The 25,752-nt window shown below is 52.4% G+C and overlaps 1 protein-coding gene and 1 pseudogene across 1 annotated transcript; one reads left to right on the forward strand and one right to left on the reverse strand.

Annotated features, from left to right (window-relative positions):
• Positions 1 to 2,444: 2,444 nt before the first annotated feature.
• Positions 2,445 to 18,097, reverse strand: AQP7 (aquaporin 7). The gene is made up of 8 exons (XM_060301045.1): positions 18,059 to 18,097; positions 16,854 to 16,904; positions 12,382 to 12,499; positions 6,424 to 6,547; positions 5,878 to 6,015; positions 5,551 to 5,669; positions 5,101 to 5,318; positions 2,445 to 4,747 (listed from the first exon to the last, which is right to left on the reverse strand). The coding sequence occupies exons 2-8, from the start codon at positions 16,877 to 16,879 to the stop codon at positions 4,495 to 4,497; spliced, it is 996 nt and encodes a 331-aa protein (XP_060157028.1). The 5' UTR covers positions 16,880 to 16,904; positions 18,059 to 18,097; the 3' UTR covers positions 2,445 to 4,494.
• Positions 18,098 to 18,859: 762 nt separating this feature from the next.
• On the forward strand, positions 18,860 to 21,073 carry LOC115840158 (alpha-globin transcription factor CP2 pseudogene; annotated as a pseudogene).
• The last annotated feature ends 4,679 nt before the right edge of the window (positions 21,074 to 25,752 follow it).

A 25,752-nucleotide genomic window follows, 5' to 3' on the forward strand; every position in this document is an offset into this window, starting at 1 on the left:
TCATCGGCAAAGCCCTGGAGGGGCTTGGCCTGGGCCTGGGGGGTCATTCTTGTCCCATCCCTGTCCCCATCTCAAACATGGCCTCACCTGGCATAGGGGCAAGGGACAGTAATGGGATCATGACATGAGGCTTCGAAGTGCTGGAAGAAGCCAGAGCTGGGAGGCTCCCCAGACACCAACAGATCCAAGCCTCATTGTACAGACAGGGAAACTGAGGCCCAGAGAAGGGAAGGGTCCTGTCTGGGTCACACAGCCAGTCCATGCTGGTCTGGGACTAGGAGAGTGGGAGAGGAGCCAGAGCTCCTATAGCTCACATCCCAGCCTGGCCTCCTGAGCTGCACAAATGTCCCTCCTGAGTCCAGCCAGGGAGTGGTTACAGGAGGGACTGTGTGTGTGAGCAGAACTCAGATCAGGGACCCGTTAGGCGCCATGACACCCGCCCCACCTCCTCCCTCCCTCCCTCCCTCCCTCCCTCCCTCCCTCCCTCCCTCCCTTCTTTCCTTCCCTCCTGCAGTGGCACCTCCCTCTCTCCTCCAGAGACCTCCCTTACCTCTGCCCCAAGCCTTGGCCTCACCTCTCCACAGGGTTGGTCTGGGTTCACCCTACCCCACACACACACACTCCTCTGGCCTTGTCTTCTTCCACTCCCCCACTCTTTCCATTCCAGCAATGGTCCTTCCATGCTCAAACCTCAGATTCCTTGCACTGGCTATTCCCTCAGTCTGGCATGCTCATCCCCCATATGTCCACATGGCTCACTGCCTCACCCCCTTCAGTTCTTTACTCATTTACCTCCTCAGCCCTCCAGTCTTCACTCCTACACACAATTCCTATCCTCGTTTCCCGCTTTTCCTGCTTAGTGTGTATCACAAACACACCACATGTTTTGCACAGAATGTCAGCTCCGTGAGAACAAGGACATTTTCCATCTTAATTGTGCCTACATCCTCGGCTCTGGAACGGTGTCTGGCACGTTTGTAGGCTGTCAACCTAAGTCTGCCAAGAGAACAAAAGGGGTGTGTGCCCTGTGCACAGAAGTGCTCTGTGACCAGGGTCAGAGTTCATCTGAGCCTGACACTGGGATCAGCATCTGCAGGAGGTTATGGGCAATGGGCCTAGTATAGATCTGTAGCAGAGCAGTGGACAGTAGGAGGGGTTCTGGACAGACTCCCCCTGGCTGGCCTGCCTCCAAAGCCACCTCCCGGGAACATGAGGATGCCAGAAGCCTGAAATGGTCAGTGGGGCAGAGGAGGGTAGGAACCAGAACCCTCATCTGTGACTGAGGCCTTAGGGTCACACTGCTCTGGAACACCAGGAATGAGAGTGGCCACCCACCCTGTGTTCACAGGGTCACTGAGGCTGAGAGGGGAAGAGACCCATCCAAGGTCACGGAGGGAGGCAGCTGGCTGGCATTTCCAGCTGTGGGCCCCTCCCTAGCCACTCCCAGCCCTGGTTCCCTGGCTCAGCTCCTCCCACCGTGAGATGTCAGACACACTCAAGTCTCTCCTTCCTCCCTGCACCCCCAGCCCCCTAATCTCAGTGGGTCCCGTACCTGTCACTCTTCCCACCACCTGTTTTCATGCTATTCCTATTTCTTCTTCATCTTTTAGAATACATGATACCTACGAATGAATATATATCACAGTTGTATGTTATAAGCACAATCACATAATAAACCGAAAAATTTACCCCAACTCCAGAACTAGGAAATTATTAATAGCTTGCGCCCATGCTCCTCCCCATCTTCTCAGCCATCTCTGTCTCCATGGAGGAAGCATCCCTTCTTTTTTTTTTTAAGTAGTTTTATCACATACGTGCACCCAAAGAATATATTCCTTTTTGGTTGGTTTTTTTTTTTTTTTTTTTTACTATTTGTTTGGTTGTGCCAGGTCTTAGTTGCAGCAGGCGGGCTCCGTAGATGCAGCTCACCAGCTCCTTAGTTGCAGCAAGCATGTGGGATCTAGTTCCCTGAACAGGGATCAAACCCAGGCCCCCTGCATTGGGAGTGCGGAATCTTATCCACTGCGCCACCAGGGAAGTCCCGTTTTTTTGCTTGTTTTTTAATGGTATAAGGTGTCGTACTCCCTCGCTCTTTATGCCTCCAAACTTTCCCCGTGTTGTTGCAGGTAGCTGTTGTGCCTTAGTTTTCACTGATGTATCGTATTCCACTATATGTGACTAGACTGCAATGTATCTGTTCCTCTGTTGATGGACATCTGGGATGTTTCCAGTGTCCCCTGACCACCCAGCTTGTGCCCCTCGTCAACCAAACCTCTTGAGAGGCGCACTCCACCTCACAGCTGCCTCTTGGCTGTGCTCCCAGGACCCTACTCACTGACCCTTCTTTCACCCTTCCTCGGCCCCAGCTGTATCCACACAACCACAGTTTCCCCAATCTCTGCTTCAACTCTCTTCTGAGCTCCAGACCACACAAAAGGCATAATGGTTTATTGAGCACTTACTCTGTGCCAACCACTATCCTCAGCATTGTACATATTTTATTTCATTGAATATTCACATCAACACAAATGGCAGGTAATATTATTAGACCCATTTTACAAATGAGAAAACCGAGGCCCAGAGAGGCTGAGTAACTTGCCCAAGACTACACACCTTGTTTTTTTTTGTTTGTTTTTTTTTTTGCGGTACGCAGGCCTCTCACTGTTGTGGCCTCTCCCGTTGCGGAGCACAGGCTCTGGACGCGCAGGCTCAGCGGCCATGGCTCACGGGCCCAGCTGCTCCGCGGCATGTGGGATCTTCCCGGACCGGGGCACGAACCCGTGTCCCCTGCGTCAGCAGGCGGACTCTCAACCACTGAGCCACCAGGGAAGCCCAAGCCTACACACCTCTTGCCCAAGTCCGATAGGCACCTCAAAGTCAATGTGTCCACGATATAATTTATCATCTTCCTCTTCAAACCATTTCCTCTCCCACACCCCACACTCAGTGGGGACATCTCCAACACCTGGGCCCAAGCCAGAAACTGGAAGTGAGCCCTGGCCCCCGCCTCTTCCTCACCCACTCCTTCCTCCAGTCCAAGCCCAGGTTCTGCAGGTTTTACCTCCTTGGTATTAGGTGAATCCCTTCTCTCCTCTCCGCCCACCAGCGCTGACCTGTTAGCTGCCCTGCCACTCCTCTGGAGCAGCCTCACACCACACTCCCTTGCAGGCCCCAGTCTCCCTGTTTTCCAGCATCCTGCACACTGCAGCTCAGGTGGGTTTTCTAAACCTCATCTCGCCATGCCCACACTTCCAGAAGAAAGCTCAGCCTCCTCTGCCCGCTGTCTCCTCCTACCTTAAAGTGTGGCAACCAGCCCCAGGAAGGACACCCCCCAGCCCCCATTCTGCTCTGTCTCCTCCTGAGGCTGGCCTACGAGCCCCCTCTGCACCACTTAGCTCCTTCCTTATGATTGCCTGTCCCCAGTAGGTGCTGCCCCCCTCAAAGGCAGAGACCCAGCCTCATCCCCAGGGCCTGCACCCAGGAGGAACTCCATGATTGTTGGAAGGCTAAATGCACGAGCAGTGACAGGAGCCATGGGTGATGCTGCCTTCTGAGTCCCAGAACACAGAGGATTCCACCGGGCCCCAGGGTCAGTGGACTCTGGCTGCCCCACCGCCACCCAACCTCTGCACCTGTCCCCCTGCACCCCACGAGACCATTTCCTGTGCCCTTTGGAAGGATTTTCCTCTCCGCATCTTCCTTTCCAACTCTGGAGCTCCTTCCTGTGGGAGAGCTCTGGCCTCAGGAAGAAGGAAGAGGAGCCCAGTCTCTTACCTCCTTTCAGTCTTCATCAGGCGTTTTCAAGGGTGGGGGAGACTTTGCTCCCATGGGAGAAAAAATGGATCCTTGGAAGGGAGAGATTTTTTAAATCTTACTTTTTTTTGTATAAAGCAAAGGTATGTGTACAGTACATAAACAGATATACAGTGTATCTGTGGTATTTAAAATACTGTGTGATTAAGGAAAAAATGTCTAAAAGGCTCCTGAGGGGGCGATAATGAAAACAAGGTTGAGAACTCTGACCTACACACTTGGGACGTGACTTGCCTGGTCCGAGAACTGGCCAGAACTGAGGGAGAGTGCAGAGTCCTATCCCAGGGCACTCAAGGTATATCCAGAACTGACCCCCACCTGCTAGCTGGTGTCCCTTCCCCCAAGCTATCCCCTTCTACCCTGTGCCTGAAAGTCCACTGTTCTGTGTCCGGTGTTCTGTGATCTGATCCTGTTCTTACCGAGGCCACAGGTTGTCCCTTCCACTTCCTTCCCCAGGCGCGACCCAGCTCCCAGAGCCAGAAGGAGTCAGAGGCCTCTCAGCTCTATGCTCAGCCTTGGGTTATGGCATAACCCTGGAGCTCCTGGAAGAATCCAGGAGGGAAGCCCAACCACAGGAGGCACCCAGGAACCGGGGGTGCCACTGTGGGACAAGGCTTTCTTTATTGGGATGGGGATGGGGTCAAAAACAGTCTTACTTAGAGGTGTTCTAGGCAGATGGAGTCAATTAAGGGTGGAACAGGACTGAAGGTCTGTTGTCGGGGACACAGAGACAGGGGTGAGGGAAGAGGTCACGGGTGTGTGAGATGTGGTCTTGGGCAACACAGGTGTTCCGTGGTCTTCATACGTCGAGGGAGTCTCCAGTATCTGGGGCTTCTGTTGGATGCTGGAGCCAATGAAGATCAAGTAGATGATGGCACCTAAGTAGGCACCTAGGGGTGGGGCCACCACTGGCACCCACCACCAGTCCTTGGTGCTGCAGGCAAGAGGCAGAGGCCTGCTTAGGGGGCCGATGCCCAGCATGGCACCTGCATCTACCTCAGGCCGAGACAGAGAGTAGGGCCTGAGAGTAGAGGAGAAACCCCACCCTAGCCCGGGAGTTGCCCCTGAGCCTGGGGCACCGGTCAGCTTCAGCCTGATTCAAGGACAGAGGCGGGTCTGGGGCAGGGTTGACCTTCAGTCCAGGAGCAGGGTCTGGAGGAAAGTCAGGACCTGCTCTTGCCTCCCCAGGCCACTGGGAGCTCTGCAGGATGCTCCCGGGCTACTCCACCCCTCCACATATAGGGAACCTACAGAAGACTCACAGCAATGGTCTGGACAAGGCAGTACCTGAAGACCTGTGTGCCCCAGCCAGCAATGAAGGTGAAGAAGCGTGGAGGCAGGTCCCGGGAGGGGTTGATGGCATATCCTGTGTTCATGCCCATGGACACTCCAATGATGACAACAAGGATGCCAATCACCAAGGCCTGTGTCCCTTCCAGTGCTGGGTTGTTCCCCTTGTCCGTGATGGCTAAGAGACACAGCTGAAGCATCCCTGTCACTAACACCTGGGGAGCAGACACCGTGGCAGCCGACACCGTGGCAGCCACCTGGGACCCCTAGCCAAGCCATAGGGCCTCAGCAGTGCCCCCAGCCCAAACCCGCTGGCAGAAACATGTCCTGGCACAAGGACAAGTCCCCATCCAGAGTTCTTGTCCTCTTCACCATGAGGGGCTCACGGCTGGCCCCCTCCTGAGTGGGGGAGGGCTTGAGGAGGGGCACCCACCCTGGACCACTGACCTCATCCAGGAAGCCCCTCCACAAGGTCATGTGGTCAGGAAGGTAGGTGGCAAAAATGTTAGCAGTGGCTGTGGGACCAGTCACTGTCAGACTTCCCCGCGAGTAGTCGATGATGGCGGCTGTGGAAACACAGATTGAGTGTAGGCCTGCCCGCAGCCAAACCCCACTGCAGTCTCAGAGGTGAGGCTGTAGGATGGAGGGCAGGGAGTACCTCCAAGACTTTTCTCTCCAGACATTTTCACAGGCTAGGACACTCGGTTGGATCAGCCCATATTTCAGGGGAGGAGGCTGAGGCCAGAGATGGACAACCCAGGGCGGGACACTCACTGTAGAAGAGGCAGTAGATGGTGGCAGCAGCCAGGAAGGAACCCAGGAACTGACCCAGAACATACACGGGAAACTTCTTCCAGGACATGCGGCCTAGTGCACAGTTGGTGAAGGTCAAGGCTGCGTTCATATGGGCCCCTGCAGGGAGGGTCAAGTGTGTCGGCGTAGAAACAAACAACAAGAATCAGTAATACTGAGAGCAACGACAGCAACAATAATAACGGCTAGCGTTCGTGGAGCGTACTCACTCAGTCCTCAAAAGGACCCGGCGAGGCAGGCACCACCATCTCCATTTAACCATTACGGAAAGTGAGGGATGGAGAGGTTCAATCGCTTGCCTAAGTTGACCCAGCTAGTAAAAACAAGGGGTCAAGGGGGCTCGTGAAGCGTCTGGGCAGAGGAAAAGGGCTCAGGGTGTTCTCCCTCCAAGCTGCCCGTGAGGGCAAGGTGCTGGCTGACTTGGAGAAGGGGACAGCCGGAAGGGGGCAGCAGGAGCCCGCAGGGGACACCTGGCCTTGCCTGTCAGGCGGGGCCCAGCCCACTCACCGGAGATGTTCCCTGCCATGTGCACTCCCATGGTGACTCCGAAGCCAAAACCCAAGTTGACACCGAGGAAGCTCCCCATCTTGTCTCCTAGAACCATGTGGGCCACGGAGCCGAGACCAAACACCTGTGGGAGAGGGCCTCTGAGGGAGCTGCCCGCCCAGGAGCCCCAACCTCAGAGTGGCGCTCGGCCCCTCCCGCGCTACGCCTCCCTGGCATTGCCCTTGGAGACCCTCTGCCCTCCCCCCTCCTCCAGAGACTTCCCTCCTCGTGACCTCTCCCCCTTGGCCCTGCCAAGGCTGCTCAGACATGACCAGTGAGAGCTGGGTGAGGGCTGTGCAAGGAGCCGGGGCGGGGCGGTGGAGTGAGGGGCTCTCACGGGCATGTCCAGGTCCCTAGATTCCAGGTGCACCTGAAGGGCCTGGAGGAGGCAGGGCTTCCAGGAGGGCAGGGCTGGTGTGGATTCGACCCCTCAGAGCTTCTCACATTTCAGCCTAGCCTGAAGGGAGTTTCTTCAAGGAATCTCCAAGCCTCACATCTGGACTCTGCCAGGAACCTCCAACCATCAAGAGCCCCACACACTCAGCCCTGGAGGCAGCCTCATTCCCATTGCCCTCGGGCATCACTCCTGAACTTCTTGCCCATCCCCCAGCACCAGATCTCAGCAGGTGACACGGCCCACTGACCCCCTTCACAGGGATGTTAGAGACCTAAAAGGAGGCCCTCACTCAACAACACCCACCTGCCCCTATATCCACCTTCCCTTCAGCTCTGGCCCTTGCTCCCACCTCTCTCTCCTTCTTCAGAGACCTTCCCCTGGCCTGTATCCTCCACACTCCCCTTGAGTGGCTGCCACACGCTCGGGTCTCTTCCTTCCTGAAAGTGAAGCCTCCCTCCTCAGCCCGGTCTCCCTGTCCACCGGTGGACTCCTGGACGGCCCCTCCCATGTCAGTCAGGCTCCAGGAAGGACCTGCTGGCTGGCTCCTTTATCCCTTCCCTTGCCCTCCCTCCTCAGCCCGGCTTCTGCTTCCAACTGTCACCGACATCTGCGCTCTGTCCGAGGACTCCAGCCTCCAGATTGCCCAAAGGTCCCTTCAGGCATCGTCTCACTTGTGCTGACTTTCACCCCCTTAACCACACTGTGCTTCTGGAAAGTGCCTCCTCTTTGGCTTCCATGACATCTCCCTCTCCTGGTTTTCCTTTTCCCTCTGTAGCCTCCCCCGGTCCACAGTTCCTTCCCACATTCTTCTTCCTTCATCTGCCTCATAAAATACAGATGATCCCAGGGTTCTATCCCTGGCCCTTTTCATATCTCACCCCAGTCACTCCTGCGTTTTCTTACCAGGGCTAGAGCTTCAGATATGCCTGAGGCACTAATTCCCAAAACCTCTACCTGAGAGCCAGATCCCTATTTCCAGATACCCACTGGAAGTCTCCGGGGTGCTTCACAAGCGTCTCCAGCTCTATTTTGAAAGCTCACCATCTCTCAGAAAATGTGATCTTCATCCCATGTTCCCCCATCCCAGTTGGCCAAGCCAGAAACTTGGATGTCCTCTCCCTCCTCCCCCACACACAATCAACTCAGCTTACATTCTCCCACGTGCCTCAACTAGAGAGCCTGCACACCAGAAACTACAGAGCCCACACGCCCTGGAGCCCCTGCGCCACAACTAGAGAGAAGCCCGCGCACCGCAACTAAGACCCAATGCAGCCCAAAATGTTAATTATTTAAAGAAAAAAAAAAAAGACCACATTCAGACGGCACCTCCTCTGAAAAGTCTATGTGTTTTGGATATGTTGTCTTTGAGGGACCTCTAGATGTCCAAACTGCTGGAAATCAGAGTCTAGACCCGTGTCATCCAATATGATGGCCATGAGCCACATGTGGCTATTATGTACTTGAAATGTTGCTAGTCCAAATTGAGATCTACTGTATGTGTAAGGCACACACCAGATTCCAAAGGCTTAGTAGGAAAAGGAAAATGTAGAAGATCTTATTCATAATTGTATATTGATTACATGTTGAACTGGTAACATTCTGGGTATGTGGGTTAAATAGAGTAACTATTAAAATTAATTTCACCTGTCACTTTTTACCTTTTTAATGTGGCTACTAGAAAATTTTAGATTACATAGGTAGCTCATATTGTATTTCCTTTGAACAGTTCTAGAGTTTTTGAAAAAAGAAAACCTGAAGAACTGTGGACACAAGGGCTGCAGTTGAAGCCGTCGGGCTGGATGAAGACACCCGGGAGAGGGCGCAGGGTGAGTGGGCAGCTGAGGGCTGAACCTAGGACCAAACGTCAGCCCTCAGGGGTGGACGTTAGAAACCCCAGCTGGAGCAGCAGTTGAAATGGAAGAACAAAGAGAATGTGCCCTGGACCCCAGGGAGAAGCAGAGTTCCCAAGAAGGGTGTGGCCCACACGGTCATGTGCAGACTCTGGGTCAAGCGTGAGAAGGCCTGGAAAACATCCCTTTGGGTGTGACCATCCAGTGGTCATGAGTAGCGTGGTGAGCACTGTGTCATCAGGCCATGGGGTCTGATGAAGCCAGGTCCCAGAAAGCGTGAGGGGGGGGTAGGTGGTGAACAGTTGAAAGGACCACGGTAGACATGCCTTTGAGAACCTACCTGAGGAGGGAGGGAGAGCGAGTGTGATAAATGAAGGGATGTTCTGTGTTCTGTTGTTTTAGGTCGAGAGACCTGAGTGTGTTAAGGTTGAGAGAGGGAGGGGCTGAAGATAAAGGAGAGAGGAAAGGAGGAGCAAAGTGTCTGAGTAGCGCTGGGGGTGGGGAGCAAGGCCAGGCCAGGCTGGCAGGCTTGGGGGGTCAGGAGGTGCAGGGGCTGGAGCAGGCATGGAGGGTCTGAAGACCAAGGGTCCCCATTTCCAAGTAGGAGCTCAAAACCATTTACTAAAAATAATGAATGAGTGAATAAACCCCACGTGATCTCCTGTGTCAAGGTTGCCAACTGGCAACCCCTGGACCTAAGCCGTCCAGCCCACGTTTTGTTTGGGTAGCCTGGTCTTGACACAAGCACAGAAGTTCCAGCTTCTCTTGCAAAATCAGAAGGTCTGCAACAGTGGCCCGCATTCTACATGGCATGGCAACAGTCGGCTGGAGTGGTGGCAGCCATGTCTTCGCATAGGTCAGCACTCTGCCATTAGCCACCATCTCCGCCACCCTCAGGTGACTCTCTCTGGCCCCCCACAGCACGAGTTTGCAACCCCTGCCCTACTACTCACAACTACAGCTGGTTTTCCAGGGCCCTGATAGCCCAGCGCCCACCCTCTCTGATCAGTGAACGTGGCCCAGCCTGTCCAGGTCCCTCCAATAGCCACGGGCCCAGCCCGGAAGACAACAGCCCCGGAGGTTACAGAGTAGAACTGAGTGGAACAGTGTGCTTCCCTTATCTTGTCGGTAGTAAATGGGACCCAAGGTCACTGTAGCTTTTCTGGCGAAAGCTTTGTGCTGATGACTCACTGAGCTTCCTATCAACTGAAAAAGCCACCACTTCTTGGCACACAGGCCCGACACCTAAAAATAACAACAATACGATGTCCTCTGTGAGCATGAACCTCACAAAGTTCTTTTACAAGGGTAACTTCCCTTCGATCCTCACAGCAACTGAATGGCAAATGTTTCTGCTCCCAAGGGAAACAGAGGCCTGGAGAGTGGTCTTGAACTACCCAAAGTGAGGGCCTTACCTCAGCTGGGGGACAGTCAGAAATCTACAGCTAAGCTAAGGGACAGAGCATAGCGTTGAAGGGTCAAGACAGGGTTATTAGACTGGACTGGATTTCATCTTAACTTAAAATGTGACCTTGGGCAAGTGACTTTGTCTCACGGAGCCTCAGTCTCCCCACCTGTGAAATGGGGATAATAGTACCTCCCTTACAGGGCTGTTGTGAGGATTTGGGAAGATGCTGCACATAAGGGCTTGGCATTATAGTGCCTGTATGCAGTAGGTGCTCTATAATAATCTCAATAAAAGGAAGAAAAACGCAAACGTGGGCAGTGGGCAGGCATGAATGCATGTGGTCAGTGCTTGCTTTCCCTAAGAGCTCTCTGAGGAGGCACCCTCCCGCCTCCACAGTTCCAAGGTTTAACAGCCCTCACGGGGCTGGAATGTCTTGTCATAAATGAGTTACTTTGCCCCGGATTAAGGCAAGAGCGGATCCAGATGCTGGTGTCACAGCTCAGGAGGGCAGGTAATGGAGAAGGGGGAGACAGCGAGTGGCAGGGAAGGGAGAGCAGCTGAGAGCGCTTGTTAGTTTGACAAGCAACCAACACATATGTCCTATGTGCGCTGGGTGTCGATCTCTTAACCTTCTTCACAAAGTTGGCCGGCTCGATATTAGTAAAATTCTGAACAGTTAAGATGCTTATGTAAGATCACAGAGCTAGAAGATAGCAGAGCCGGAATTCAAACCCAGCTCCAAAGCCCATGGAGGCCCGATCCAACACACTTAATAACGTCTGAGAAGACAGGCTCTGAGCCACAGAGAGACCTGTCCAAGGCCAGCTGGTGACTCACTGGCAGGATGATCAGTATAAGAACCTCGGTGTCCAGAGTCTCCAGGGCTCTGTGGATCCCACTGCCTCCTACACCGTGACTCAACGCACACACACACACGAACACACAACCACACTCGTCCTCTCCCCCCAACCCCCAGCCCCCTGCCGCCTCTGGGACACTCCCGACACCTTCACTTCCCTTCCCAGAGGCTAGCCCTTCTTCTCATGGACCTGGGCCTTCGTAAGGTGCAAACAAGTATGCCCACAGCTTAAGGGCAGAGGCTGGATGGGATAAGTGGCAGGGCCGACGCAGGTGGACGGACAGGGAATTTCCAAGAAAACCCACATCCCACTTGCCTATGGTTTCTGTCCCATGATCCACTAAAAGAGCCCTCACCAATGTGCCCCAGGACCTCCAGGTTGCCATACTCTACAAGAAGGCGTCAGCGCTCACTTCTCTGGCCTGTCTGCAGCCTCCCACGCTGCTGACCACTCCCTCCTTGTGGACCCCGCCACTTCTGTAACCTGGTCCCCCCCCCACTTCTCCCCTCACCCCTCCGGTCACTCCTTCTCAGGCCCCTTTGTGTGCTCCTCTTCATTCTTCAGGCTCTGTCCTCAACTCCGTTTTTTTCTCTGTCTGTACATTCTCACTGGACAATTTTTATAACCACAATTCATATTCTGATGTAGTCTAACTCTTTACTTCCAGCCCAAGCCACTCTCTAGAGTTCCAGACCTCTATATCCAACCGCCTCCGAGATTTCTCCCTGGCACCTCACCTGTTCCCATTAAAACTGACCTCATGCCTCACCCTGCGCTGGGCCGCAGGCTCCGCAGAACGGGCCCCTAAGCATTTACCCCACATCTGTTGCTCGCAGGTTCCCTCTTCCATAACTCTCGCAGATGTGTGCTTTCTTCTCCACACCCTCTCTACCTCTATCCTAGGTCATTGCCACAGCCTCTTCGGTTCCCCTCCCTCCAGCTTTGCCCATTCGGCTTAGGCTCCACACTGCGCCCGGAATTTCCTTTTAAGATCCAAATCTGGCCATATCATTCCCCTGCTTGAGAACCTTCGATGTCTCCCCATTGCCCTCAGGATTAATTCTCAAAGCCTCAATGTCCTCTCCAATCTCTTTGCTCTTTGTTTCCCTTCTCCTCACTTCCAGGCATGCCCCCTGACCCACCCATCCCCAAGCAGCCCAGGATTTCATTCTGCTCCCACGTACCATGAGCCCTTTCTCTCCCAAAAAGGCTTGGTGAGAAAGACAGAGCTCTCCTTATTTTCCTATGCTTCTCCCTCAGGCTCCTAGCTCAGAGGCCGGGAAATGGACGGTGTGACTCAGGGCCCAGCGGTGGGGAGGGGGTCATGGATTGCCCTTACTGAGCCCTAGCTTCCTGAGGCCCCTTCCTCAGAGCCTACTCACCCTGTGCCACCCACCCACTCACCATCATGACAAACGTGCTCAGGAACTCGGCCAGGAACTCGCGCACCATCTCCTTCTGCAGTACTGTTTGCATCCTTCTTACTGCAGACGGTGTGACCATCTTGGACATGCGGGTGGACCTGAAGCAGCAGCCCGAGCCCATGGGCAGAAATGAGATCAGGCGCACTTACAGTCCATCGGGTTTTCAACTCATGGCTGAGTTAATGGGTAACCCAGTGGCCTCTCCACACACCTCCTCTTGCCCAGGGCAGCTGGTACTGCTGGGGTCAGAGGCATGTGAGAGTCCCAGGGATGTGGAGAGGGACTGGGGGTATCCAGATCATGCCCCTTCTTCCTCCTGATGGGGGACTGGACCACTGAGAAGCGAGCATTAATGAGGCCAGTTTGCAGAGGGGGCAGCTGGGAAGCCAGTGAGCGCCATCTGTGCTGCCAAAGAGCCTCAGGGGAGAAGCAGATGGGAGAGAGCAGGCACGAGAGTGGAGCTCAGTTGTCTGTCTGTCTGCCTGTCTGCTGGGGCCAGAGCTCTGGGGACACAGGTAAGGCATCAGGCAGGAGCTGGCAGCAGTGAGGCTCTGCAAACAGCACAAGTTGTGACAAAGTCTGCTCCTGGGCTCTAGAAACAGCACTGAGGCCTGAAGCATGCCCCAGGTTCTGCCAGAGATGACGGGGACGGCAGAATATACCAGGCTCTGAAGCAAGGTCACACAAATGAATGCTTGTGAGGGAGTGAATGAATGAACGAATGAACGGGAGGGACAGAGGAAAGGAGGGACTGTGTCTTACTCCCTGGTGTATCCTCATTGTCTAGCACAGTGCCGGGCACATAGTAGGTGTGCAATATACACTGTCGAATGAACGAAAACTGAGAATTCATCTGTTACTCTCCACTAGATCCCCAGAACTTCCCACAGTGCCTGACACATGGTGGAGGCTTGATAAACGTTTGTTTAGTAAGTGCATGATTGGATGGATAGACGGATGAAAAAGTGAGTTAGAGGCTCTATCTTCTGTTGGTGGTGGGGGAACAGGACTTGAGTGTGAGGAAGGAGACGGTGTCCGGAGGCTAAGGAGGAGGTGGGGTGCAGATGCCTCTAAGTGCAGCCTTAGTGCTTGTTCAGACTGGTGACCCTCCCCCGCCTCCCACGCTGAGTGACCCTCACCTTCCTCGCCCCGCTGGGGTCAGCAACATCACCCACACCCTGCCTCAGCTTGCTGACTTTCCCCAGCCTCACAGCAGCAGAGAGTAAGGGAGTGAGAAATGTAAACCAGGCATGGATAGAACCCCTCCCACTTTCCTGGCTGAGACCCCATGTTCATTCCTCACCCACCCTAGTCCTTGCTGTCTCCTTACTTCAGGGAAACAAACCCAGGACTGAGCACATGGAGGGGGATGTAGAGTTGCCTGAATGGTTGGCCCACTGGCTCCCATCCAGCTGCAGCTCCCATGCAGCATCATATAAGGGTCGCCTTGCCCCTATGCCTCCTCAGCCCTGAAGAAGAGCCTGAGATAGCAGGAATTCAAGAACAGTCCTGGGAAGGTACCACAGAGGCAGAGGAGCAGTAGACAAAGCAGGAAGTCACAGACACCAAGAGAGCTCTGGAACCCTGGCCCCTTCCTCCTCACCACAAAGCAGGCAGGACGCAGTAAGTGACAACCACCAAGGAGCCAGTGAACCAAAGATTTATTGAATGCCTACCATGCCTGCTGTGTTCAGTGACTGCAGTAAAGAACATTGGCATGATCCCCACTCTTAGGAAGATGAACAATTAACTAAGCAGTTACTTAAAATTGTAAAGAGTGTTGCCACAGTGAAGAGTGGGCACTATGGGGTTGCAGGGAGGAAGCAGATGACCCAGAGGAGGGAGTAGGAGGCTCTCCCAGAGGAAATTTAGGTCGAGAATACAAGACCGGCCAGATGAAGGAGCATCAAAGGAGGCTGGGGGAAGGTTCTGGGCTAATGCTTGGACAAAGGCTTGCAGCTACGACAGTGTGTGATGTATAGAGGAATTCTATAAGGATGGACTGCAGAGAGAGAACGGAGAGTGGCACGAGATGGGCAGAGAGGGGCAGATGGCCTCATGGCCCACGTTAGGCAGTCTGACCTCGCCCCAGAGGGCCGTGGGGTGACGGATTTAAGCGGAAGCACTGTCTCCTCTTTGGAGGCAGGAATAAGGGAGCATGAGTAGAGGCGTGGTGAGCAATCGGACAGGCTGAGAGGTGATGGCAGCCTGAGCTAGGAAGGTGCAGTGGCGGTGGTGAGAGGAAGACAGTCAAACCGACAGACTTGGTGTCTTATTAGAGAGGAGAATGGAGAAGGAAGTGTTAGGGATGACCCCAGGCTCTGCCTAGAGCAGCACGATGGCCTGTGTGAGGCACATGAGAGAAGCTGCAGGCTTAGGCTGGAGAATGAGGGGTCCCCTTCTGGGTGTGGCGAGTTTGAGGAGCTCACTAGACAGCTAAGTGGTGGTGACCAGTAAGGAGGCTGCCGGTCATGTGGTCTTGTTTAGAGATACCCATTTGGACGTCACCATGTCATAGATGGTCGTCTGACCCATTGGCATAGATGAGAGAGCTCAAGGAAGGGTATAGAATGATAAAGGGCATCTAAGAAAACTAGCCTACAAACCAAGAAACTAACAGCCAATGAGGTAATTACCTAAGTAATATGTGCTAACCAAGGAACTAAATATCTAACAACCCACCAACCAACCCTTTGACTCATCAACCTAGCAACTTAACCAACTGATTCTCCTATTGACCAGCTCGTTTAATTATCTAATCAACCAACCAGCTGCAAACTATCCAACTAACCTCAAGCCAACCATTTAACCGGCTAACCAATATTTATCCATTTAACACATGTTTGTTGAGCAGCTACTTATAAGTCAGGCACAAGGGGGAAAAGTAAAAATCCAGTCTCTGCCCTTGGATGGCTTCATCCAGTGGAGGAGATGGATAACACCATCAGAGCAAGAAGCCCCCGGGTGGGAAGCAAGGCCTGAAGAGACTTGAAGAATGGGCAAGTGGTGGCCTAAAGTGGCTGTGAGGGCGTAGGGATGTGGGAGTGAGGATATCTTACATATTTTAGCAGATTGGTGGTTAGATGTGAGGGACATGAGGTGGTTAGTGGGGGACAGAATATCAAGGACAAGGCCTTGACTTCTGGCTTGAGCATCGGAGGAGAAGGGGATCCTTGACTGAGCTGAGACCATGGGAAGTGGCGGGAGAGGAGTGGAAAAGGCTGTTTTCAGCTGGGACTGAGCTGCCTGCAGGACCGGTGAGTCTCTGGAAAAAGGGTCTAAAGCCCTATGAGAGTCCTGGGCAGAGACAGTGATGTCATTGGCACAGAAGGGACCCATTCATTCTCTCTATCCAAGAGCACACAAGCAGACCAACATCCATGCTCATGTGGAGCTGACAGGCAGAGATGAAATGTCCTAAGTAGGTCATCTGTGTGGTAGAAGGTAGTACATCCTACGGGAAAAGGTAGGGCAAGGAAAAGGGGGTGGGCAGTGACTGAGTAGGGCAGTCAGGGTGAGCTTCACTGAGAAGGTGGCATTTGAGCAAAGACAGGGAGGAGGGGACTACCCTGGTGGCGCAGTGGTTAAGAATCCGCCTGCCAATGCAGGAGACATGGGTTTGAGCTCTGGTCCGGGAAGATCCCACATGCCGCGGGGCAACTAAGCCCGTGCACCACAACTACTGAGCCTGCGCTCTAGAGCTCACGAGCCGCAACTACTGAGCCTGTGCACCGCAACTACTCAAGCCCATGCACCTAGAGCCCATGCTCCGCAACAAAAGAAGCCACTGCAATGAGAAGCCCGTGCACCGCAAGGAAGAGTAGCCCCGCTGGCGGCAACTAGAGAAAGCCTGTGCGCAGCAACGAAGACCCAAGCAGCCAATAAATAAATAAATTTATTTTAAAAACGAAAAAGACAGGGAGGAGGGGAGGGAGCGAGCCCTGTGGGGAACTGCGGAAAGAACGTTTCAGGCAGGGGGGATGGCCACTGAAGGACTCTGAGCATGTTTGAAGGAAAGGAGGGGAGAGTGGGGTGGGGGAAGATCAGAGAGGAAATGGGCACTAGATAGGCAGGGCCTTGGCCATTGCAAGGACTTTGGCTTTTATTTCACCCCAAAGAGACCTGAGCCTGAGCGGGTGAGAGGTGGTGAGTTCAGTTCAATTGAGCACAACCTACACAGGGGCAGCTGGAACCCACTGCCCAACTCCTTGACCCTCATCTGGGTCTTTCTGAGCCTCCCCTCAGCCCAGGGCCCAGCCCATGCTTGGCTATGGGCACAGGTGGGAGAGATCCTTCCTCTGGGCCCCATGGGCTGGTACGGGGTGGGAAGGAAGGAGTCTGGGAGCATCAGCTACCATGAGGGAGAGGCTGAGAGAGGGGCAGGGAGGGCCCTGGGGGTGTGCTGGGTGCAGGACGGAAGGGCTAGGGTAGGGGAATGGGTGGGATGCTTACCGCTTCTTCCTGTCAGCCTGAGCCATATTCTGTCTTTGAGATTTTTAGATGCTGTGGAGCCAGAGAGAGGTCACTAGGGCTGGGGGGCTCAGAACTTCGCCCCTCATTCTCATCAGACCTCAGCTCCCCCAGGGAAGAAGCCACAGGGACAGCTGCTGCCAGTGCCAACCCCTCAACCCAGCCGAGCTGGCAGGGACGGAGAAGGAGGGGTCGGTGTCTTTAGCCAATGGGGAGTGGCACTAAAGCCACACCCCCTCACCCCTGCTGGCCCCCGGACTCGTGGTCCCCGGACCAGGCCCTGCGGAGGTCCTTCTGACCTTCCCAAGTCTGCAGCCCAGCTTTGGACAGTGGAGATGCCCACAGCCTCCCCCCAGCAGCTCCACCCCTCATATATGCGGGTATTATTGTCTTCAGTCTAACCTCAAGCTCTCTTGCTGCTGACTTACACTGTGACTTTCCAGGGCCTTGTCTGCCTCCCCTTGCACACACACACACTCACACACACACACACACACACACACACACACACACGCAGGATGAGGTCCTGAAAGTTCATTTAGTCCTAACCCCCACCTCAGAACAAAATCTACCCTCTCACTTTTCCTGAAAATTCCCCCCTTTTAATCCCCATTTTCCTCACAAATGACAGCACAAAGGTAACCCTGGAGTTTCCCCATCCTGCATGCTCCCTTGTTCTCTAGCCCGCTTCCCTCTAACTGCAGCCTAAGTTCACATCCCTAGCCCTGATGGCAGAAACCCTCTAGCCCCAGCCTCTCAGGAGGGGACTCCAGAGGGAGGAACCACTCCAGCAAAGCCAGAAATCCACCCATTACTCTGATCTGCATCCCTTCTGCTTTGGTCCCTTGTCGCCAGTCTCTACTCGCCCCCCGACTCCCACCCCCCAGGCTCTGCTGGCAGCCCAGCCCCACACAACCTCCCAGTCTCTGCTGCACCACTGGGCCTCCCAGCAGTCAATTTACGGGTAAGGAAACTGAAGCCCAGAGAGGAAGTGTGATGCGCCCATATGACGCAGCAACTCAGGACTAAACCAGAGCAGATATCCAGGCCTTCAACTCCCGGCTGGGGTTCCTTCCCCAGACAGTCCCACGGTCACCTCCTCCCCATGTGGTCCCCAGCAGTGGCACTCCCAGGCCTGGGTCCCAGGGGAGGCCCCCTGTCTCAGCCCTGCCTAGAGCCCGACTCACTCTGCCCAAGTGCCTTATGCTTCCCAGCGTCTGGCTTGGGGGCCTCTCAGTCACAGCAGGTCTTGAACTTGTTCCTCCGTGACTGTCTCAGGCTCCGCTGTCCCTGCGTCCCCAAGCTAGAGCCCGCCTCTCGGCCCTCCTCGGGGTGGCCCGAGCACTGCTCTACTCTGCTGTTCCAGGGAAGAGGTCAGTGGGGCAGGGGTTTGGCCCCATCACCAAGTCCGGACGCACTGCCCAAAATAGCATCCCTTCTCCTGCCAGCAGCGCCATGGAGACCAGGTTCTGAGGCAGCCTTTGTGAGGTCAGAGGTGCAGCTTGGGTGGGCGCTCTGGGCCTCACGGTCCCACAGGAAGGCCCTGTGCTCCAAGCCAAAGGTCCAGCCCAGAGCCGAAGGAAGCCCTCCCAGGGCCCCAGAGCTGGGGGAGGCTCCAGAGGCTCCTGAGTGCCCCAGCTGTGGGCAGAACTGCACAGAATGGGGATTGGAGGTGGAAAAGTCTGGAGATCAATAGCCAGGTGGAAGGGTTGGGGAGAAGACCCTGCGTCAGACCTAAGGAAGCGCCCATCCCGAAGAAAGAAAGAGAGGCTCATGCCCAGGACTCAGGGGCCTCCCAGTCTGAGGGGAAGGAAGAGACATAAGCCATATTTGCAGGAAAACCTCAGTCTAAGAGGGGAGGTAGAAAGCCAGGCCTGGTTCTCTGGAGGTTCTTAGTCTGGTGGGGAGGAGAAAGAGCCTGGGCCTCGTGCTCTGGGAGCCCCTGTCTGAGTGGGGGAAGGGGAACCCTAGACCCCACCATCAAGAAGATGCCTCCCTTGGGAACAGCAAGCAAGGCATCTGGGAAGGAGCCAAGCTGGACCAGAATGTAAGGCTGCAGGTGGGGTGACCAAGGAGGGGTCAGGAGCAAACCAGGGCACCAGCTGCCATCTGAGAGGACTTCTGGAGCCAGGGAATGGCTGAGCCTCCAAAGATGGGCCAGTTTGGGATTTGAGCAGGTGACCCAGTGCTGAGAAACAAGGGTGGGGTTGCTGGTCTGCAGAACGTAAGGAGGCCCCCCAGGTGGAGTAGTGGATGGTGGGCAGTGGGTCCAGAAGCTTCTGAGGACTGTAGCCCCTCATTGTGGAGAGGTGGTATAGGATCTAGTTGCAAAGCCAGCTCTGGTAATAGAACTGTCCTCTAGAGGGTGCCAATAGACCGGGTCAGGTTTGGAACTTGCATTGCCCAGGTTCCCACCCCTACTTGCCCTCATTCCCCTCTGCAGACTCGAAGAGGGCTCAGGACGCTGAGTCCTTCTTCAGGGAGGTAGAGATGTACCCCTGGAGTGAGGGGCACCTGCCTTTATTCCTTTCCTTTGTGTGCTGTTGAGGCCAGGGTGAGGTAAGAGTCAAAAGTGAAGCTGGGGTCTTGGATGAGGTCAGAACTTGAGCAGAGCTGGATTAGACTGGGATCAGGCTGGTGAGGGAGGGAAATGGGATCCATGTTGGAGTCAGGGATCCAGCCCTGGACTCATTTACTGGGCTGTACGCTGAGGACCCAGAGGTAGAGCAGACACCCTCCTGCCTGTGTCTTGGGACAGACAGATAAATGGCAGGTGGTTCCCGCAGGAAGGGGCGGGAGAAAAGGTGCGAAAGCGACATGGGAGCGCAGGTGATGTCCAAGCATTGCCCATTTTTAAGCAAGAAGAGTCAAGTTTGCCTCCAGATAATGAGAATAAAATCCTCCCTTTTCAATATGTGCTTTGTGCTGCCACCTCTCCAGCAGTGAAACTCCATGATGAAACCCTGACACATCTCAATCAAGGCCAGTCTTATGAAATCCGAATACTAGACAACAGGAAACTTGGAGAACTACCAGAAATTAATGGCAAGTTGGTGAAGAGTGTATTCCGTGTCGTGTTCCATGACAGACGGCTCCAATACACTGAACATCAGCAGCTGGAGGGCTGGAGGTGGAACCCACCTGGAGATAGAATTCTTGACGTAGATATCCCAATGTCTGTGGGTATAATCGATCCTAGGGCTAATCCAAACCAACTAAATACAGTGGAGTTCCTGTGGGACCCTGCAAAGAGGACATCTGTGTTTATTCAAGTGCATTGTATTAGCACAGAGTTCACTATGCAGAAACATGGTGGAGAGAAGGGAGTGCCATTTCGAGTACAAACCGATACCTTCAAGGAGAATGAGAACGGGGAATATACTGAGCACTTACACTCAGCCAGCTGCCAGATCAAAGTCTTCAAGCCCAAAGGTGCAGACAGAAAACAAAAAACAGACAGGGAGAAAATGGAGAAACGAACGCCTCATGAGAAGGAGAAATAGCAACCTTCCCATGAGACAACTATACTCACAGAGTGTTCTCCACGGCCCGAGATCACGTATGTCAATAATTCCCCATCACCTGGCTTCAGCAGTTCCCATAGCAGTCTTTCTCTTGGGGAAGGAAATGGTTCACCAAGTCACCAGCCAGAGCTGCCCCCTCCAGTCACAGATAACCTCTTGCCGACAACCACACCTCAGGAGGCTCAGCAGTGGTTGCATGGAAACCGTTTTTCCACATTCACGAGGCTTTTTACAAACGTCTCAGGGGCAGATTTATTGAAACTAACTAGAGACGATGTGATTCAAATCTGTGGCCCTGCAGATGGAATCAGACTTTTTAATGCATTAAAAGGCCGGATGGTGCGCCCAAGGCTAACCATTTATGTTTGTCAGGAATCCTTGCGGCTGAGGGGGCAGCGGCAACAGCAGCAGAAGCATAAAGATGGAGACTCAAATGGTACTTTCTTCGTTTACCATGCCATCTACCTAGAAGAACTGACAGCTGTTGAACTGACAGAAAAAATGGCTCAGCTTTTCAGCATTTCCCCTTGCCATATCAGCCAGGTCCACAAGCAGGGGCCCACAGGAATCCATGTGCTCTTTAGTGATGAGATGATACAGAGCTTTCAGGAAGAAGCCTGTTTTATTCTGGACACAATGAAAGAAACCAATGATCGCTATCCTATCGTACTGAAGTAGGTGTGGGGCATTCCATCCTCAATGGCTGCTGCTCCTTTCACCTATTGGGAGCTCCCCTCTTGAAGGGGGTCTCAAATGGAGCTTTGAAGGGCTGCAGGAACCTGACCCATCTGACTGTGTGTGGGCGGGTCCAGGCCTTGGAGGCAGAATCCCAGGCATCTGTGTTGGCCCAAGCTTTTAGGGCGCCCACAGATTACTGCCCAACATGCATTTCTGCAACTATTTCTTATTTAACATTTCTGGACCCTATTGTTGAATATCAATAGAAACTCCACATCACTTAGAGTGTGTGTAGGGCATAATGATGAGGAGGATTGTGTGATGTTTAATGGAAAGATGTTAAATTTTGTGATATGGAACCATGGCCAAGTAATTTTTTCTTCTAACATAAAAGCAAATATCTATATTCATAAGACTAGATCCTCAATCTTTTTTGCCTCTGAAAACCTCATTAAAGAGAAATACGGAGAAAGAGGAAAATTCTTCTTTTGATTCCCCTGTAATTCTATGACTAATAGTAATTTTAGGTAACATTTATTGCACATTTAGTTGTGTCAGGCAGTGTGATAAATTCTTTTTTTTTTTTTTTTTTTTTTTGCGGTACGCGGGCCTCTCACTGCTGTGGCCTCTCTCGTTGCAGAGCACAGGCTCCGGACGCGCAGGCTCAGCGGCCACGGCTCACGGGGCCAGCCGCTCCGCGGCATGTGGGATCTTCCCGGACCGGGGCACGAACCCGTGTCCCCTGCATCGGCAGGCGGACTCTCAACCACTGCGCCACCAGGGAAGCCCAGTGTGATAAATTCTTTAAGTGGATTATCTTGTTTAAATCCTCTTAATAGCCCTATATGAAGTAGGTAATAATGATCCCTAATTGAAGATGAGGAAATGGAGACAGAGAGTGGCCGAGGAGCTTGCTGAGTAACAGGAAGCTAGCAGCTAGTGACACTGAAATGCAAACCCAGGCCGTCTGGCTCTTACTAACTGCCATCCGTGACTGCCACCCTTGTAGTCCTCTGTGCTTGCCATCGTTTCTTACTGTGGCTCTTCTGGTGAATTGGATGTAACACTGAGCGAGAACTGAGGAATTAACACCGAAAGGGACAAACCACACCTAAAAATTGATGAACAAATCAAGACCTACAAAAAAATGAAAACATAGACACTTTCAAAGCATCATCAGTTACCAGATTCACAGAATTTGAGGTGGTGAAAACTAGGGATTATCTGTAACTCCCCAAATTCACTGTTCTTGAATGACCTTCTCAAACTATTTATTAATGAGTTAGACTAACCTCTGCTTTCTCTTTCCCCTCTCTGCATCTTATCTTGGTATAGAAAGTTCTTTTACTCATGCAGCGTTCTTTTGTTTGTTTGTTTGTTTGCGGTATGTGGGCCTCTCACTGTTGTGGCCTCTCCCGTTGCGGAGCACAGGCTCTGGACGCACAGGCCCGGCGGCCATGACTCACGGGCCTAGCCGCTCCGTGGCATGTGGGATCTTCCCGAACCGGGGCACAAACCCGTGTCCCCTGCATTGGCAGGCGGACTCTCAACCACTGCACCACCAGGGAAGCCCCTTTGCAGCATTCTTTTATATAAGCTTTACAAGAAATTCATTCCCATTCCATTTGCATTCTTACCATATACTTTAGTTCTTCCTGATTGTGATTGTGTGCTCTTGTGTGTGTGCATGTGTAAGACTATGGGTCTTTTTTCACATGTAAAGTTTTATCCAGAAATCCCTCTACATGTTATGCTGAGGTGAAAAATGATAATCTTCAAAAGATTCTGTATTGGATTTGGATCTGTGTGTGTGTGTATTTTTAAAGAATTTGATAAAGTTTAAATGTTTTTATACAGAGATTTTTGTTCATTAAAATCAACCTTCAAAAGAAAAAAAAACGGCAGGTGACTTAGGATACACTGTGTTAAGGTAGAGGGGTTACAGGAACAGCTAAGCCAGCCTGGAGGTGGGCAAGAATCTTCCAGAAGAGATGACATGGGCACTGAGTCCTTTAAAATGAGAGAGGGAGGATGGGGTGGTAGTGGTCTTTTGGTTTTGTTTTGTTTTGTTTTGTTTTGTTTTTTATTTGTTTTATTTCTGGCTGCGTTGGGTCTTCGTTGCTGCACGCGGGCTTTTCTTTGGTTGCGGAGAGAGAGGACTACTCTGTTGCAGTGCACTGGCTTCTCATTGTGGTGGCTTCTCTTGTTGTGGAGCACAGGCTCTAGGCAAACAGGCTTCAGTAGCTGTGGTTCGTGGGCTCAGTAGTTGTGGCTAGTGGGCTCAGTAGTTGTGGCACACGGGCTCAGTAGTTGTGGCTCACAGGCTTAGTTGCTCTGCAGCATGTGGGATCTTCCAGGACCAGGGCTCAAACCCGTGTCCCCTGCATTGGCAGGCAGATTCTTAACCACTGCATCACCAGGGAAGCCCCGGTAGTGGTTATTTTAAGTCATTTGAAGCCCAGTGGGATTGTGAGAAAACCTAATATGTTCTGGGGACTGTCAGCGGTTTGCACAGGGCTGGAGAAACGGGCAGGGACAGACCACGAAGAGCTTTGTCTGCCAGGACACAGAGGCAGACTTTATCCCAAGAGCCTGAGGAGCCCTTGAAAGGTGCTAAGCAAAGAGAAGAGTGAAGTAGTCAGTCTGGGGTCCTTGTGGCCTCAGAGCACCCAGCAGGCAGGGGCATGATTGGGCCCAGGCTCAGGCTGGAGAAAGAGAACAGATGTCAGCCCCTGGGCATCTGCCACAGGAGTCAATGGGCTCGCCAGGAAGCACGAGGGTGTGGGGCAAGGGATGGGGGCAGAATTCTGGGGACAGGAGGGTGACTGAGAAGGAGCAGGTGAGGAGGGAGATAGAAACCCAGACACCAGGCTGCCAAGAGGACACTGGAAGCTCCGGGAGGCTGTGGCCCCAGAGGTGAGTGCTGAGGGGAGGCTAGCCTTGGTGAACTGGCTGGATGGAGGTCGGTCACAGCACTGAAGAAGTGGAGGCTGAGGCGGCAGAAAGTTCAACCATGGAGAGAAGACAGGCAGCAAGAGGGTCAGCGAGGCTGGGCACTAGGGTCAGAGGTGGGTCTAGACAGAGCCTGGGGGGATCTCCAGGGCCAAGGGGGATGGTGCAGGCAGACAGGGAATACCCGGGGTCCTGTCTGCACAGGGTGGGCTCTGAGTAGGGCCGCCAAATAAAACGCAAGACATTCAGTTTTGAATTTGAATTTCAGAGAAACAATATATGCAATATTTGGGACATACTTATGCTAAAATATTACCCATTGTTTACAAACAAAAAAGGAAAAACAAACAAAAAATTACCCATAGTTCCTCTGAAATTCAAATTTAACCAAGTATCCTAGCTCTGGCTTCAGTGAAGACCCCGCCAGATGCCTTGCACATTTACTTGGGTTTGAGTCCCAGCTGGGCATCAGATTCACTGCCCAACCCTGGCTCAGTCCCTGCCCCTGAGCCTCTGTTTCCCTACCTGTGAAATGGGGTTGGAGGGTATGCAGTCCTCTCACCCCACTACTTTTGGCCTCTAGAAAGGAGCCAGGAAAAGGTTTACAAAGGCAGCAGCAGACCATTAACTCAAAAACTAATTTGATTGAAATGATAAATCAGTTGAAATGAATTGGTAATATTAGTGTGCTACAGGGCAATTTTTGCAGACTCTGATGTATCTTTAGGCATTTGGTCCCTCTTTCAGAAGTCATTCAGTTTTCTTATTTTAATTTTGCCTGCAATACACTTATTTTGCTAGTAAATAGGTTGGAAAAAACCCAGTGCTCATCAACCTCCCCTTTCTTACTCACTACACTAAAAATCTTTTAATGTGATCTAGTGATTGGGGACATTAATGTTCAACCTAACTGAAAATTTAAATGTTTATGAACACATAGCCAAACAAGTCAAGCAGATATAATTGTCCATCATTGGAGTGGAAAGTTTTAAAAAATGGAAAAAAGACTCAGATTCTTTTCTTTTACTTCTTCTATTACCTAAAACAGAAATAAGCGAAAAGAGCATTTTCCCTCCATGACAATAACTACAAAAATTCTGGTAAGTTTCTTTCTAATCCTTTTTTTTATGTATACACAGACACACATTCTCCTCCCCCGCCCCACACTTTGTCAACAATAAGTAGAAGGAAACTTCTATAAAGTTTTGTAAAGTACTTTTTTCACTCAAACATTAAGAACATCTTTTCCATGCCAGTAGGTCCACATCCATGTCATATATGTGGCTGTACAGCACAGAATTGTCTCCAATTTTAAATGTATCCAACTCTTTTCTATTATGAATAGCATGGGACAGACACAATTGGCTGAAACCCAGTTAGGAATAAAAATGCAAATAGAAATTTTAAAAAATCAGAATAAAGAAAAATGCCCAGATACACTAAAACTTCTCTGAACTTCCCTCAAATGCCCCCCAAAGTATCAATGTGTAAAAAATGAATCATTTCAACTATTTATTTCCACTAACATGCCATTTGATTAACTTATTTATCATGTAAACTGGCTTTCAGTCAAATTGTTTTCCACTTGGGATTTTCCAGACTTTTTTTTTTTTAAGAACTTTTTTTTGGGGCCACGCCATGCAACCTACGGGATCTTAGTTCCCCAGCCAGGGATCGAACCCATGCCCCCTGCAGTGGAAGCATGGAGCCACAGAGTCCATATAACT

The sequence above is a fragment of the Globicephala melas genome, chromosome 6 (genome assembly GCF_963455315.2).
Source record: "Globicephala melas chromosome 6, mGloMel1.2, whole genome shotgun sequence".
Lineage (NCBI taxonomy): Eukaryota > Metazoa > Chordata > Mammalia > Artiodactyla > Delphinidae > Globicephala > Globicephala melas.

Bases quoted from the DNA above. Each gene is read 5' to 3' on its own strand.
- AQP7 (XM_060301045.1), bottom strand. From the start codon at position 16,879: ATGGCTCAGGCTGACAGGAAGAAGCG. The intron at 6,548-12,381 runs GTGAGTGGGTGG...CCTCTCCCACAG, and splicing joins TGAGCACGTTTGTCATGATG to GTGTTTGGTCTCGGCTCCGT. The intron at 6,016-6,423 runs GTGAGTGGGCTG...CCCTCCCTGCAG, and splicing joins CATGGCAGGGAACATCTCCG to GGGCCCATATGAACGCAGCC.